The sequence below is a fragment of the Aspergillus novofumigatus genome (assembly GCF_002847465.1).
Source record: "Aspergillus novofumigatus IBT 16806 chromosome Unknown P174scaffold_4, whole genome shotgun sequence".
NCBI classification, from domain to species: domain Eukaryota; kingdom Fungi; phylum Ascomycota; class Eurotiomycetes; order Eurotiales; family Aspergillaceae; genus Aspergillus; species Aspergillus novofumigatus.
This window is the reverse complement of record NW_020194277.1, coordinates 310,325-323,251: the sequence shown is the minus strand read 5'-3', so window position 1 is coordinate 323,251 and position 12,927 is coordinate 310,325. Positions and strand designations below refer to the sequence as shown.

At 51.8% G+C, this 12,927-nt stretch overlaps 5 protein-coding genes across 5 annotated transcripts; all 5 read right to left on the bottom strand.

The window, feature by feature from the left end:
* Window positions 1-437: 437 nt before the first annotated feature.
* On the bottom strand, window positions 438-2,356 carry P174DRAFT_388362 (uncharacterized protein; the record flags this gene model as incomplete). Its single annotated transcript, XM_024823403.1, has 2 exons — window positions 438-2,255; window positions 2,312-2,356. The coding sequence occupies 2 exons, from the start codon at window positions 2,354-2,356 to the stop codon at window positions 438-440; spliced, it is 1,863 nt and encodes a 620-aa protein (XP_024682194.1).
* Window positions 2,357-3,180: 824 nt separating this feature from the next.
* On the bottom strand, window positions 3,181-4,867 carry P174DRAFT_450579 (glycoside hydrolase family 28 protein). Its single transcript, XM_024828951.1, has 5 exons — window positions 4,297-4,867; window positions 4,154-4,234; window positions 3,680-4,094; window positions 3,542-3,626; window positions 3,181-3,489 (listed from the first exon to the last, which is right to left on the bottom strand). The coding sequence occupies exons 1-5, from the start codon at window positions 4,540-4,542 to the stop codon at window positions 3,240-3,242; spliced, it is 1,077 nt and encodes a 358-aa protein (XP_024682193.1). The 5' UTR covers window positions 4,543-4,867; the 3' UTR covers window positions 3,181-3,239.
* A 523-nt stretch (window positions 4,868-5,390) lies between these two features.
* Window positions 5,391-7,523, bottom strand: rglB (polysaccharide lyase family 4 protein; the record flags this gene model as incomplete). The annotated part of the gene is made up of 4 exons (XM_024829804.1): window positions 5,391-6,017; window positions 6,044-6,610; window positions 6,719-6,810; window positions 6,860-7,523. The coding sequence occupies 4 exons, from the start codon at window positions 7,521-7,523 to the stop codon at window positions 5,391-5,393; spliced, it is 1,950 nt and encodes a 649-aa protein (XP_024682192.1).
* Window positions 7,524-8,018: 495 nt separating this feature from the next.
* Window positions 8,019-10,811, bottom strand: P174DRAFT_440867 (transcription factor domain-containing protein). Its single transcript, XM_024827161.1, has 3 exons — window positions 9,208-10,811; window positions 8,917-9,155; window positions 8,019-8,870 (listed from the first exon to the last, which is right to left on the bottom strand). Exons 1-3 carry the CDS (start codon window positions 10,644-10,646, stop codon window positions 8,509-8,511), a joined length of 2,040 nt encoding a protein of 679 aa, XP_024682191.1. The 5' UTR covers window positions 10,647-10,811; the 3' UTR covers window positions 8,019-8,508.
* A 1,117-nt stretch (window positions 10,812-11,928) lies between these two features.
* P174DRAFT_459755 (hydrophobin family protein) lies at window positions 11,929-12,448 on the bottom strand (the record flags this gene model as incomplete). The annotated part of the gene is made up of 3 exons (XM_024829803.1): window positions 11,929-11,988; window positions 12,034-12,113; window positions 12,166-12,448. 3 exons carry the CDS (start codon window positions 12,446-12,448, stop codon window positions 11,929-11,931), a joined length of 423 nt encoding a protein of 140 aa, XP_024682190.1.
* Window positions 12,449-12,927: the final 479 nt, after the last annotated feature.

Below are 12,927 nucleotides of genomic sequence, written 5' to 3'. Positions count from 1 at the left end.
GGCTGGATAAAGCAAAGATAGATACAGAAGAACATACCATAGATAGAATTTAAATGTTTAGAGATGTGACCCGTCTGGAACAGCGAGTAGAGCATCGCTATAGCCTACTGACCTTCTTTAGGTGCGGAAGAAAGGAATAGAATGTCAATGAACTTCATTGAATCATCCTGTAATACAAAGGGACACCTGCAACAATCAATCATAATACTGACTTGTAGATCCACCAAGACGAAGCTACATATTTAGGTTTCGAGTTCAGCGACACCCTCGTGGCACCGTAGGTTTCCCTTCTCAAGTTTCTCAACCAACACGCAAAGCCGTCCTTCTCCCTGTAAGGGACTTATCAATAAGTGCCATGGACAAATTGGACCTCCTGAGGTGATAACGGAGCCGAGAAAGAAGATATGCATCCCGTGGAGACTGGAGAAATTAGTCCACTAAGTTCTTTCTGCAATTGTCGACGACGAGTATGATTCAGACATGCAATGGTCGATTCGTGCATCCTGCAACGGGAAGCTCCTGATACCCTCGGCCCCCAACCACGTCGCAATACGTTGTTTACGCCAGAATGACAGACAACAATCGTACTTGAGCGGCACCCTAACCCTCTCGACGTTGAGGACACCAGATTCAGAATTGGCGAGTCTGGTCACCGCGAAACAGCGGAAAAGTTCATCGATTTCGAAGGGCTCATGGATGCCAAATGTCCGGATCCCAGGTCGCCAATCGCCAGTTGGAAGAAGCCGGAGACTAGCGAGGCGCCTGGTGCGTTGGGATGAGAGTATGGTGTTGAATATGTTTCCCGCCAAGGGTTTGTCAATCGCTGCATTGATGCAAAGTTTTCTGACTTTCCGGACATCCTCGCCATAGGAGGGGTCGTACACCGGTATATAGGAAGGAACGAAATCATCTGGAGGGTCATCGGCGCTCGGGACACAGTCAAGTTTCACGCAGAGGTGCGTCAGAGCAGGGGAATGCCCGAGTGCTTTGTAAACCTTTACCTCGGGAGCTCGGCCCTGCACGCGGTGGACGGTGAGGTGCAGCTCTCGGAGGACAGGGCACATGCTCGCAAAGCGGGAAATTTCATCCGCGTTGTAGTATGGACGTCCCTGTCTCTGCAGCCGCATGTGGTGTGAAACATTGCGTGAGTCTAGTCCGAGGCTCTGTAGGGTAGCGCCGTGTCTGGACAAGACCTTGCTGACGAAGGGCGCGTTGCGGTTTCCGACCAGCCCGAGACCCTTGAGCGGCGGCAATGCTTTCATCATCTCTTCCACCGAACGCCAGTACTCACGATGTCTTCTGGGGGCTACCGGTAGGTTGATCGAGAGCCGTTCGAGGCGCTGGAAGTATGCTGCAACAGCGCAAATACTTCGAGCGAGTGTGGGATCATCAATACGGCCGATGCTCAAAGCACGCAGATGTCCTAGATCAATCTTCTGATGCCACTGATTGAAGCACTGGACTGACATCGTGGTGTTTAGGGAAAAGGACAAAGTTTCGAGACGGGCAACGGCATTGGATACTCCAGCGCTGGGTTCGAAGCGGTAGATACGCCGGTCCGCAGGTTTACGCTGCGGCACCAGTACGAGATCGACCTTTTTCAGATTTGGAGCCACAGACAGCGTGCGCAGAATGGCTGACTCGATTACCTCGTAATTCCCAACGTAGCGGTAGTAGTAGCAGCGAATCGAGTGGAGGCACGGCGAGGTGACCACGGCCATATCCCTATCGCTGAGACCCTGGTGTTTCCAGGCCTGGAGGTAGAAATGAAGCAAGTTGAGCTTGCAGGAAGGGTGGTATTTGTGCAGAGCATCCAAGACTTCTTGCGGGAAGCGCACAGCTCGAACATAATTCACTTCTTTCAAGCTTGTCAAGGCCGCGATGAACCTGGCGAGTGGAGCATGGTCGAGGGTAGTGGTTCGCCTGCGACAAAGCGGGAAAGTGTGCCGTTGTTTTTGCCAGAGCTCACGATCAAGGAAGCCATCCAGCATGATAGGTCCCCCTTCATCTTCCTGCAGAGCAGCTAGATTGAGACTCTGTTTCCCGCTTTGCCCGACGAGATCCAGACGACGCAGGTATCGAATGTATAGCTTGCGCAGGGGATGGCTTAGCAACTGTTCAACGTCTGCTTGAAGTTGCGCCGTTGTGGTGAGACATAGCTGCAGCTTTTCGTACAGAAGAGGCACGGCAGCCTGATACCAGGCATGGTTCATAAGGCTTAACTCTTCTAAAGTCGCCCGGCTGGTGTCCATAGCCTAGATGCTTTATGTCAGTGGTCCCATTGAATTAGGAACGGAAGGCGCACTAATACTAATGCACATATCATGTGCTTGACCTCAAAGGGAAGCCGATCCATGTTTGAGGATCTGAGAGATGGAATGTGGAAGCAGAAACGAGGGTGAGTGATCTGCTTTTTATATCAGAGAAAGGCCAGTGGGAGTGAAGCAGTACGTACTTTTCCGCATCGCTACATACTTTTCCACATCTTGCACATTCATTCGCATTGGATCCCTTCTCGACATTCTCTCACTCTCTACCTTTGCTGATGTGGCTCTTCTTCTATCTTCACCTTCCTTCAAACTCATGCCGAGGTAACGGAGTTATTGAATAAAGCCTGCACTGAAGTGTCACCAAGCTTGAGAGAGTCAATGAGCAGGATAGCACAGAGCTGCTTAGATGACTTCAGAGCTTGCCACAGCTGTGGAAAATATAGAGGATTCTCAAGCCCAGAGGCGATGTACTGGAGGGATAGTCCTGTTCCGACGACGTGCCTTCCATAGCAACCGAAAAGTAGAGGACATCCCCACCAGGTCCGTATCAGTGACTGAACTCTCCACGGATCTTTCCCTCTAAACCAGGGCAAGGTCAGCAAGACACAGATAGTTGGAACGTCAATAGCGGTAGGTTAACCCCCTTCGCGCAAGCTGCGGGGCCCTTTTGTGGACTGCTCGTACTTCTGGCCAGTTATTTCTTTTCAAAATCCGCTTTTGCTTGTGTTCCTTCATATTAGGAGGATTGTTTACCAAACCTCCAGGAGTACTACGAAACACACTGTCGAGGACACATCGTTGCCTCGGCACTTCTTCTGAAACCACAAGTAGCTTCGCCAAATAAAGTGTAATGTGAAATAGATCTGTGACTAGCTAGACAATACAACAACTGATAATCCCAAGCAATCGAGCATCATTCATACAGAGCATGGTGCTGAGCCAGCCATCGCCGTATAATCACTGCATCATCTAACAATGTGCAACGCTAGGAACGTTCTCGCAGCTACCATAGGTCTGGCCGCCAGTGACCTCGACGCTCTTCCAGGTCCAATTCGAGCAGGCCCCACTGCCGCAGACAATAGCGATATTGTGCCCGCTTGACGCCACGGCGCCTTTACCACTGATGTTCTCCATGGTCAGGTCGGTGATGGGGATGCCGGAGGTCGGCTCGCCCTTGAGGTCGCCGCCGTCGTAGTTTTGTTCGATGAGGATACCGTACCTTGACGGTGTTAGCTGTATCAGACTGCCAGAATGTCAAGAGGGAAACTGACTTGCGGATGGAGCTCAGGGTGATTCCTGAGTAGGTGATTCCCTTGATTGTGCCTGTTTTCCCTTTGGAGGCTTTGATGCGGAGTCCTGGTTCATAGTTAGAAGTGTCCTTCTGTTGATACAGGATGAGCGAGCGGTACCGTTATCAGATTTCGTGACCTGTGAGTTCGTAAAGGAGACGTTCTCGACGGTATTATCGGAACGGCCACCAACGCTACCAATCGACAGGCCATGGCCACCGGAGCACAGCCCACCGGTAAAGGTGATACCCGTACCGGAGTTGACCGCGACACAGTCATCCTGGTTGTAGACTTTCGCGCCTGAGATGATAATGTTGGAGCTGGATCCAATATCGAAGGCGTCGGTGTTGTGGCCGCCTTGGGTGTCACCGGCGGAATCGTCGATCGTCATGTCGGTGATGGTCAGGCCATCGCATCCGTTGATGCTGACCGCCTGGACGGGGGTGTTCAGGATGTGCAGATTGATGATGGACGACGACGAGGTGAGGCCGTGCGCGGCGAAGAACTTGGGCTTCGTCTTGCCGCCGTTGCCGCCCTGACCGTCCCACCAGCGGGCGCCGTCGGGTTCAGCGTCGCGCCCGACGCACCCTCGACTTTGATGTTTTTGCCGGAAATCTGCAGCAGGGGGCCGGCCCATTCCTTGTAGCCCCAGGTTGTCTCGCCCTCGAAGATGACCTAAGATACTTTAGACCATTGCCTCGATCGATTGGAGGTTGATATCGGAGATGGGGTCTTACTGTGGTGCCATCTGCCAGGTCGCTGAGATCTAGCGTCGTGCCAGCGGGAACAGCAACGCTCGACAGAACGATAGTAGAGCAGGCCTTCTGAGAAGCCATCGCAGCAGCGGCGCCGTTGGACCCGGAGAACGTGCAAGAAGCGCGCTTCTCCAGAGTTGTGGACGGCGCAACTGGCTCAGCGACGGGAGAGGCAATCACCTCGGCCGCAGAGGCGAGGAGCACGAGAGAACCTATCAGTTTCAACATTGTGATTGCGGTGTCACCCCAAGTGAAGTGCGTTGTTGATGTCTTGGAGAGTCACTGCTCCTCCGGTCGTTGATCCCTTATATAGGGAATACGACGCCCATACCTGGTGACATCGTTTCCGCCATTGATAAAGAACCCTAGTGCTCCTCTAGGCTGTAAAGAGGACCCGTTCATCGTTTCTCCTCCAATGCCTCGTCATAGTGCTCCTCTAGCCCTGCTCTATTGGTGGTAAATATTGTCCTGCAAGAATGGAGCGACACCTAAGCAATATGAAGAAAGCTTATGAGTCGGAAGAAAAGCACAAGCACTTCCGTGCAGTTGCTTGCTTCCGGGGAATGCGGAGAGCAACCAATCGAAACAGAGAAAACGACCGTGTAATGCACTACATAATGTCGATATTCAGGGTCTTTTGACCCCTGACGGCTGCCTCGGTGTCTCGGCTTCTGGGAATGTCATTTACCCCAGACCGGCTATGTCACATTTTTTTTTTCCACCACTTGATTTACCGCGCGCAGTCGGCAATTTCCGTTGCAGAAACGAAGCCTAGCCTAGTCTGGCATTATTAGTCGTGGTGGCAGGGATTTAATGTGCCTTCGCAGCACGGATATGCACATGGGCCAATATCCCGCATCGAATCGGTAGAAGTTTAGAACTAGCCTAGTATCGCTGAAACACGTCCGGACCTATGCAGGGCCACGACGGATACTTTTCCGCGCCTCATCAGGCTGGAAACTTCCGTGCAAATGATTATGATAAATCAGCTACAGTCAAACTTAGGAGTCTGCCAAACATCACGATGGTGGAGAATAAATAAAATCCTCCAGACTATATTCGCAATGTATCCTATTCTAATCCAGCTCCAACCTCAGAGCGTCGTATTGCACATATACGGTCCCCGGTAGAATGGCAGTCTCCGTATCGGTCGCGTTGTACGGCAGATGCAGTGTGAGGGTATTCTCACCGACCTTAAGCCAGTCCGCAGGGAACTCCATCCGTGAGCGGACCTGGTAGCAGCTGACGGCAGAACGCACAATACAGCTGCTGGACTGGTTAAAGCCAATGACAAAGGAGAGGGGCTCCTTCTGGTCATTGATGTAGCTCTCATGGGATAGGTTGATGTACGGCTCTGCGGCATTGTACACATCCGTGTTGCCCGAAGCTGTCTTGGCACCGGCAAGCTGGATGGTTAGGGTAGCCTTCTTAGACTTGCGGAGCTGCTTCTCCGTCAGGGAGAAGTTGATTCTCCAGTCGTGGGTCGTGTTGTACTCGACATCCGGGTTGTCGGGCGTGGGGCCAAAGACCGACCAGTGCACAGTGTTGAAGTCCGTCGCCGGGTCGCTGCTGCCGATCTTGTAGTCGATCCCCTTGGGGAAATCGGATTGCCAGTCGTATGCACCCCAGTAGATCAGATACTCCGGCGGGTGCAGTGGGTGTGTGGGATCGCGCGCGACACCATGGCGGAACTCGCCGGAGGACTTGTCGGGGTACCAAGGCGCCAGACCTCTTTGCCGGCGGACTCGGCGACCCATTTCTCTTTCACAGTGGTGGTCCTCCCAGCTTTGACGGTGACACCGTCGCGCACAAAGTCGCCGAATATGCCGTCAGCGTAGACAGTCAGTCGATACTTGCCTTCGACAACGCGATCGATGCGGAACTTGCCACTAGAGTCAATATGCGTCCAGTACTGGTATGAGGATGGGACGACACTGTTGTCCTGGAAGTAGTGGCCGTCCACAGTAAGGATGGCAATAGGATTGGTAGCGCCCTTCGGAAGGCGGACCTGACCGTTGACGCTGCCACGCTTCGTGGAAGGCACATAGCCAACGACGTGCTTGGCGATTGAGTCATAGAACTGGGCGTTCCAGCTGGGATCAGCCAGCTTTGCAGCTTCCGACCGCAAATCCTCAAGAGAAGACGTGGAGCCCTTGCCACCATTGAATAAGTAAAACTGAGGGCCGAATGTCCGGTCAAAGCCGTTGGTGATGTTGGGTGTACCTTCACCGTGGTGGTTGGAGACAATATAGTTGTAGACGATACCATCGACGGTCAGATCGGAGTGCAGCGGGCCCTGTTTTGTTAGTTTCGTTAAGCAGCCAAGGCCAAGGGACATACTCCATAGTAAGTATCCTACTCACGACGTTAGCACGGCATCTTGATATGTGGAAGCAATACGAACCTTCGTATTCATGACCAACCAGGCGCCGTAGGTCGAGCCGTTGGAGTTCGTACCGTCTCCGTAAAGCCCGTGAACGTCGTTATCGCGCCATTCTACAGTCGGTTAGCTCTAATCAGACCACATGAGCGAAATGCGACTTACGGTTCGAAAACGTGTACTTGGTGAAATAATCCGAGAATTGGGTGTAGTAAGCATCTTCTGGGGTGTTGTTGAATCGCCACGTGGCGTCCTGGACGACCACCTGCTTGCTCACAGCATTCTTGCTCGGCAGTGGAGCCGTCTGGAGCTCACTGGACGTAAGATGTGTCCACAACTGCGTGTTCGGCCGGAAGAGCGTGCGGAATTCTTGGAGGTTGCGAAGGAAGGGAGTGGTCTCGTTGTAGTAAGCCAGACGGCTGAACATGTGCAGCCCTGTCTCTCCGTCACGCAGGAACCAGTATTGCTGGAACTGCTGTCCAGTAGGGGTATAGGTATCATTTAGGATGACTCCGGCGTATTTCGTTCCGGTCGAGTCGGTTCCTTCGACATACTGCATGCTCGGTTTTGTGGCGCCCGCTGTGTAGAAACCCGAGGGGACGCAGTAGCAGTCGAGATAGGGACCAATACCCGTAGAGCCGGATTGAGGTCCGAGAAGATCCTGACCATCGAGGAACATATCGACAACTGATCCCTTGCTCTTGCTCCAAACAGCTGTGAAACGGTCATTGTTGAGAGTGATGGTGCTGTTATCCTCGGCGACCTGCAACGCTGCCAGCACAACGCCAGCCCAGGCGCACGCCGCACCTAAAGAAATGGCGAAACGCATTGTGGAGGCTAACAATCAACAATCGATCAACAGCAACGTGAAACCCGCTCGCAGGAATCATGGGGTGACCCTGAGCCGTATTTGAACCCGCCTTGGACTCACAATGATTATGGTCGTTATGGTCGCGGCATGGAATGCCCCGAGGTCACCTGGGAAGTAACTTCAAGCTCCGCTGCAGCTCCCACGGAAGAGGCCTCAATCAGGGGATGACGGTGTTTAGCGACTTTAGCCTATCAAGGAACGGGCCAAGACCGCGGACTGCGGAGCCCCAGAAAACATGGGCGAAATGCGGGGAAACTGTTGGCCCAGAATGTGGCTATTAGCGGCGCCATGGAGTCGACGGAGAAATTATTCGGCCATCATTAACCCGATGAAAAGCTGAAAGCCCAGACAGGGGTGAAGGTTGAGATCGAAGGCCGCTGCGGGGGAGTACGAGTCAAGAGGATACCAGAACACCGCTGAATGTGTCCTTGTTCCCTCGTCCAATTCGTTTGCCCCGTGTTGTCGTTCCTAATGCTTGAGCATGCCACGCCTTCAGCCTAGTCTAAGAACAGGAAATTGATTGATTGAGCTACATTTCCGCTGGAATTGCCATACCACGCGGTTCCCACAAGAACTATCGAAGGTTGTGTCAATGTGTCCATGAGTCCGTTAGTCTGGCGTGTACTGCAGCAAAAACGACCGGGATTCGGTTCCTTGAGACATGATTTGCATCGCTTAAGCCGAAGCCAACGCGTCGATCCAGGAGTAGATTAGATAGACGTTTCCGATTGGTTGAAGGGCAGAAATCCTGACAGGAATGAAATTTATCAGCGAATGCATTGAGATGCTTGTCAGGGTGATCGCATAACCGAGGTCATTCAGTTACTACCGCTCGATCGGTGGACAGATGGCGCAGCTGGTCGTATTCGTTCCTAACCAGGTGGCATGTTCAATACTCGGTAGAATCGGACTAGCCTCATCTCACGAAACAGTTGAACGCGACTCAATAAAGATTACTTGGCACGCTGTTCAGCCATGACATGTCCTGGAAATCAGGTATATCGAACCCATCCAGCAAGATTGCATTCATGCCTTCGCCAAGGGACATGTCGTTCGTGGTGTTGAAAGTGCTGGCTTGAGCATGGGTTGACGGCTCGTTCCCTGGCGGTCCTTCCGAAACGACCTTTTCGTAGAGGATCTCTAATGCTGCGACGCACCGTCTAGCTGATGAGCTATAGCTGTGGTAGCTTCGCAATATTTCAAGGGCGCAGTTCCAGGATCTGGTTATCGCGGTTTCGGTTACTTCTTCGAGGATAGCGGACCGGAGACGCCCGGCAATCAGCACAGTTGCTGCCGTGTAGACATCTTCCCTGTCAGTACATTCGCAATTGAAGACCTTAACATGACTTACAGAGAATGTTGTACCACCAGGCTGGAAGTGGGCCGGTAGAGCCATCAGCAGGGATGTTGCTATGGATTAATTCAATGACCTCTTGTGCGACCTTGACACAGATAATGGAGCACTGCTGTGCAACTCGCTGGGGAAATGAATCATTCACTGAGATAAGCGGATCTTGAGGTGTAATCTCGCGAGCAGTGCAGTACTTTGCCAAAATCGGTCTGAAAAGAAGCATCCGGACATGTAGAAATCTGGTGTGACTCGTCAGCTCGCATACCATTTAGGTCGGAAAAGGCAACTTACCGAGCTCTCAAAACCACACTCTGGTGGTAGAAAACCGCATCCTCAGGCTTGGAGGATGTATCTCCTCGGAGATGGGCCGGAAGACTCTGAGTCCATTTGGTGAGAGCTCGATCGAGTTCGAAGATCGTACGTTCGCCTTCGTCTAGTCCTTTGTTGAAGTAGAAATCGTAGATGTCTTCAGGATTCCCTTCGGGAACGGGTTTGTAGAGGCTGAGCAGAATATCGTTGAGAATTTCGTAAAGCTCAAGGGACTTTGCGTAGAAAGCCATAACGGAAGGACGGTCCGCGGGTTGTCTCACTTCATCATCCAGAGCCGCGGGAATGTACTCCTCGTCCACTGTGGCCGGCAGCGGAACAGAGCCACAAGATGCTTTGGAGATCATAGCTGGTCGTCCGAATGTCATCGAGATGACCCTGTCCATAAGAACACACCCGTGCCAAATCTTCCGTGCGAGTTGCTGTTCTTGGAAGCTTGGTAAACGGGCAATAGTCTGCGGAAGATGCAGGCCCAGGCTTTGAGCATTCCGAATCGCCAACCCAGTGACAATCCAGCATTGATGTGCCGAGTCAGTACTTTGCAGGTACTGGGCCATCAGCAGAAGGCATTGAATCAGAGTAGCAGAGCCACCGTGCCAGAGATTGAAGTGTAGGAGGTCTTTTGCGCGAGAGAAGAAAGCATCTGCAGAGGCTTCGCGCTCGTCAGGCGGGATGAAATAAGCCAGTTGACAAGCCAAGGCAAATATGACGTTGAACGTGCACATGAGCATATTCTCGTCCGAGTCGAGCGTTTCTCCGGTCCAGAGCTTGCTATACTCCGCTCGCAAGTGAATGCTATCTACCAGCGGATAGAGAGGAAACACAAAGCACCAGTACACGTCCATAAGGCTATCCGCCGTTTTCCTTGGTGGAAGCACATAGTTGGATACGGTGGACGGTCTTTTGGTCCGGCTGGAGAGAGGACTCGATTGCGGCGCAGTTCCCAGTATGGACTCGGATGTGCGGCGGTCGGGTACGTCCACCCTCTTTTCCACGGCTGTTTTGATCTGACGCATGAAACTAGTCGCACTTGAGCTGCCAAAGAATCCTTGTGTCTGGCGCTCTTCCTCCAGAGAACCCATCATCGCATTCACGCCATCATCTCGTCCTTCAGTATCTAAAGGACGTTCCAAACGACGGCCAACTGCATCACCTGGCTGCCGCCCATTGCCTGCAGACAAGCCATGTCTGCCATTGAACCGGTTGGGAGGGATCGTTTGTGATGGACTGAGTTGTCCCGATGACTGGACTGAAGGTGAGACCTGATTGAAACGGCGATATAGACTACTGAAATAAATCAGTGCTCTATGAGAAGACAAGAATTGAATGCTGACCTGAGTATAACGTGGCGGGCTCTCTAGATCTCTAATTTTACTTTCCAAACTAGCAATGTAGCTGCGCATTGAAGTTAACATCAGCTGGCAACCATCAACCAAGTGGTGCCTGAGGCAAACACTCACTTGCGCACGGCTCTGCGTTTCTCCGGCTCACCAGTGTAAACACAGCGCGCATCCGATCGCTTCGTACACGGCCCACAGACTAAGGAACCGGGAAAGAGAGACGCAGTCAGCAAACGAGGCGGTTCATATTCCGATGCAAAAGTTGACGTAGAAGGCGGGAGGAATCAGCTAGATCTACCGGGTTGGATGCCGTCGCACCGGACCTTCCGAGCGCGACATTCGTCGCATGCGACCGCGACTTTACGTCGCTTCGGAGGTTTTTCTGACGCTTCCTCTCGGCCTGGGTGAGGAGGAGATGAGCTGTTCATTTATGTGATATGTACCATGCAGTGGTGATACTGTGCAGGAATTGATGCATTTCTGGTGATGTGGGTAGAGGATGTGCGGGACGTACTCCCGTATTCCCGCGTGCTCGGGAGTTGGACTCGGGTGTGGTTCCGGTTGCCTTAGGCAGATGAGCATTTATTTCATTGTTCGTCCATAACGTCGAAATTGAGGTTTGAATATAGTATCGATTTAATAGTTTGAAACTCGGTTTCATCGCGTACTCTTCGTTACAGTAATTATATGTCCACTTGTGCATAGAGTTGGGCTGCTCTCGATATATGTGTGTGTATATATATATATACTCCATATGACGGCGAGCGAGTCTACCGGTGCATTGATCCAATAGTTTCACTAGATATGTAAAACCAGTTGCTTTACAATAATAGTACTCTGCATTGAAAGACCGGCGTGATATATAAATCCAAGGCAAATGTGTCGATATCCAGGACTCAGTGATTCATGGAGGTTTTGTAGATCCATTCTTTAAAGTCTTCTATATCTTAACATCTCCCAAGAACGTGATATTGGCCCGAAAGGCTTATTAGAGCGGCGACGTAATAATCCAAGGTCATATAGAGATACAATTACTTATGACGATGAGCTGCAGTCTAAGAGACAGCCTAAGAGAAACTGGTTGATTTACACTCCAAGGAAAGCAAGTGATGATTAAGAGTAAGGTATATTCTCGATTATTAACACTCCTCTAGTCCAATAGGACAGAATGCACTAAATGGATACAGTAACAGTCCAGATGAGATCGATGATCAATCATCCGATCAAGAAGAGAAATTTTCCTATCCGCCAGGAGCATGCAGCTGTACACCCAGTGCTATATGCAACCGTTGATCCCGAAGATATCGAACAAGGGTCCGGGGAAACGGCATCACTCGCAACTGGCTTAGTTGATGGAGCCGAGAGCAACGCAGGCCGGTGTGGCAACGTTGACGAGACCGCCAGTCTAATACTGTCAGGAGTGCCAACTAGGGAAAGACAGCGGACTTACAGCAACGGACTTGTTGTCCTGGCAGCAAGCAACGTTCTGCTGGCATTGCTTGTTGAGGAGGTCGCTGACACCGATCAGGCCTGGGACATGTTAGAGGCATAGTTTCTCTCGACTTTTGATACGAATGCTTACCGGTGACGGAGATCTTCTGGCAGCCAGAGAGGATACCGACACCCTCAGGGCCGCTGATGGCGTTGCCGAGAAGGCCGTTCAGGACGCCGTAGTTGAAGGCGGTGGTGTCGCCAACCTTGGAGACATGGTTGCAGCAAGATAGGGTGGTGTGGTCACCGCACTTGTTCTGGGCCTGCTGCAAAGTGTACTTGTCGGCACTGGCGAAGGTAGGATGGACGACACCTGCGTTGGGGAGAGCCAGAGCGGTCGCAGCAAGGAGAGAGGCAACAGCGAGGAACTTCATTTTGAGGATGGGTTGAAGGAGTTTGCTTGGAAGTGTCGAGAAAGTGAAAGAAGGTTGATTGAGTGAACGGATGGATGGAAGGATTGTTTGCGTTGATGAAGAAGCAGAATAGCAGGATTTGACTGTCCTTTTATACCTTTGTCAACCCTCTTGGGTGCTGTTGCTTTCCAAGCAGACTCGCTGAACGATTCCTCTTTCGATCACTCAACGCCACCGTTGGGCTCCTTGCTGGAACTCATTCAAGACTTGATCATACTGACGCTGGCTGAGATGAAGGCTTCAATAGTTCACATCCACAGATTCACGCAGGAACCAATCCTGCAGCACTCTGGCCACCACACAGTGCTTCGTTAGCCCAGTTTCATAGCCATCAACAATAAATTCCCCACCGATGCAAGCATCCTGCAATTGAGTTTGGCGTACAAACTCTCGGACCTGCAGGGTGACAGGGGCTCATTCGGGGTCCCCAAATGTGATAT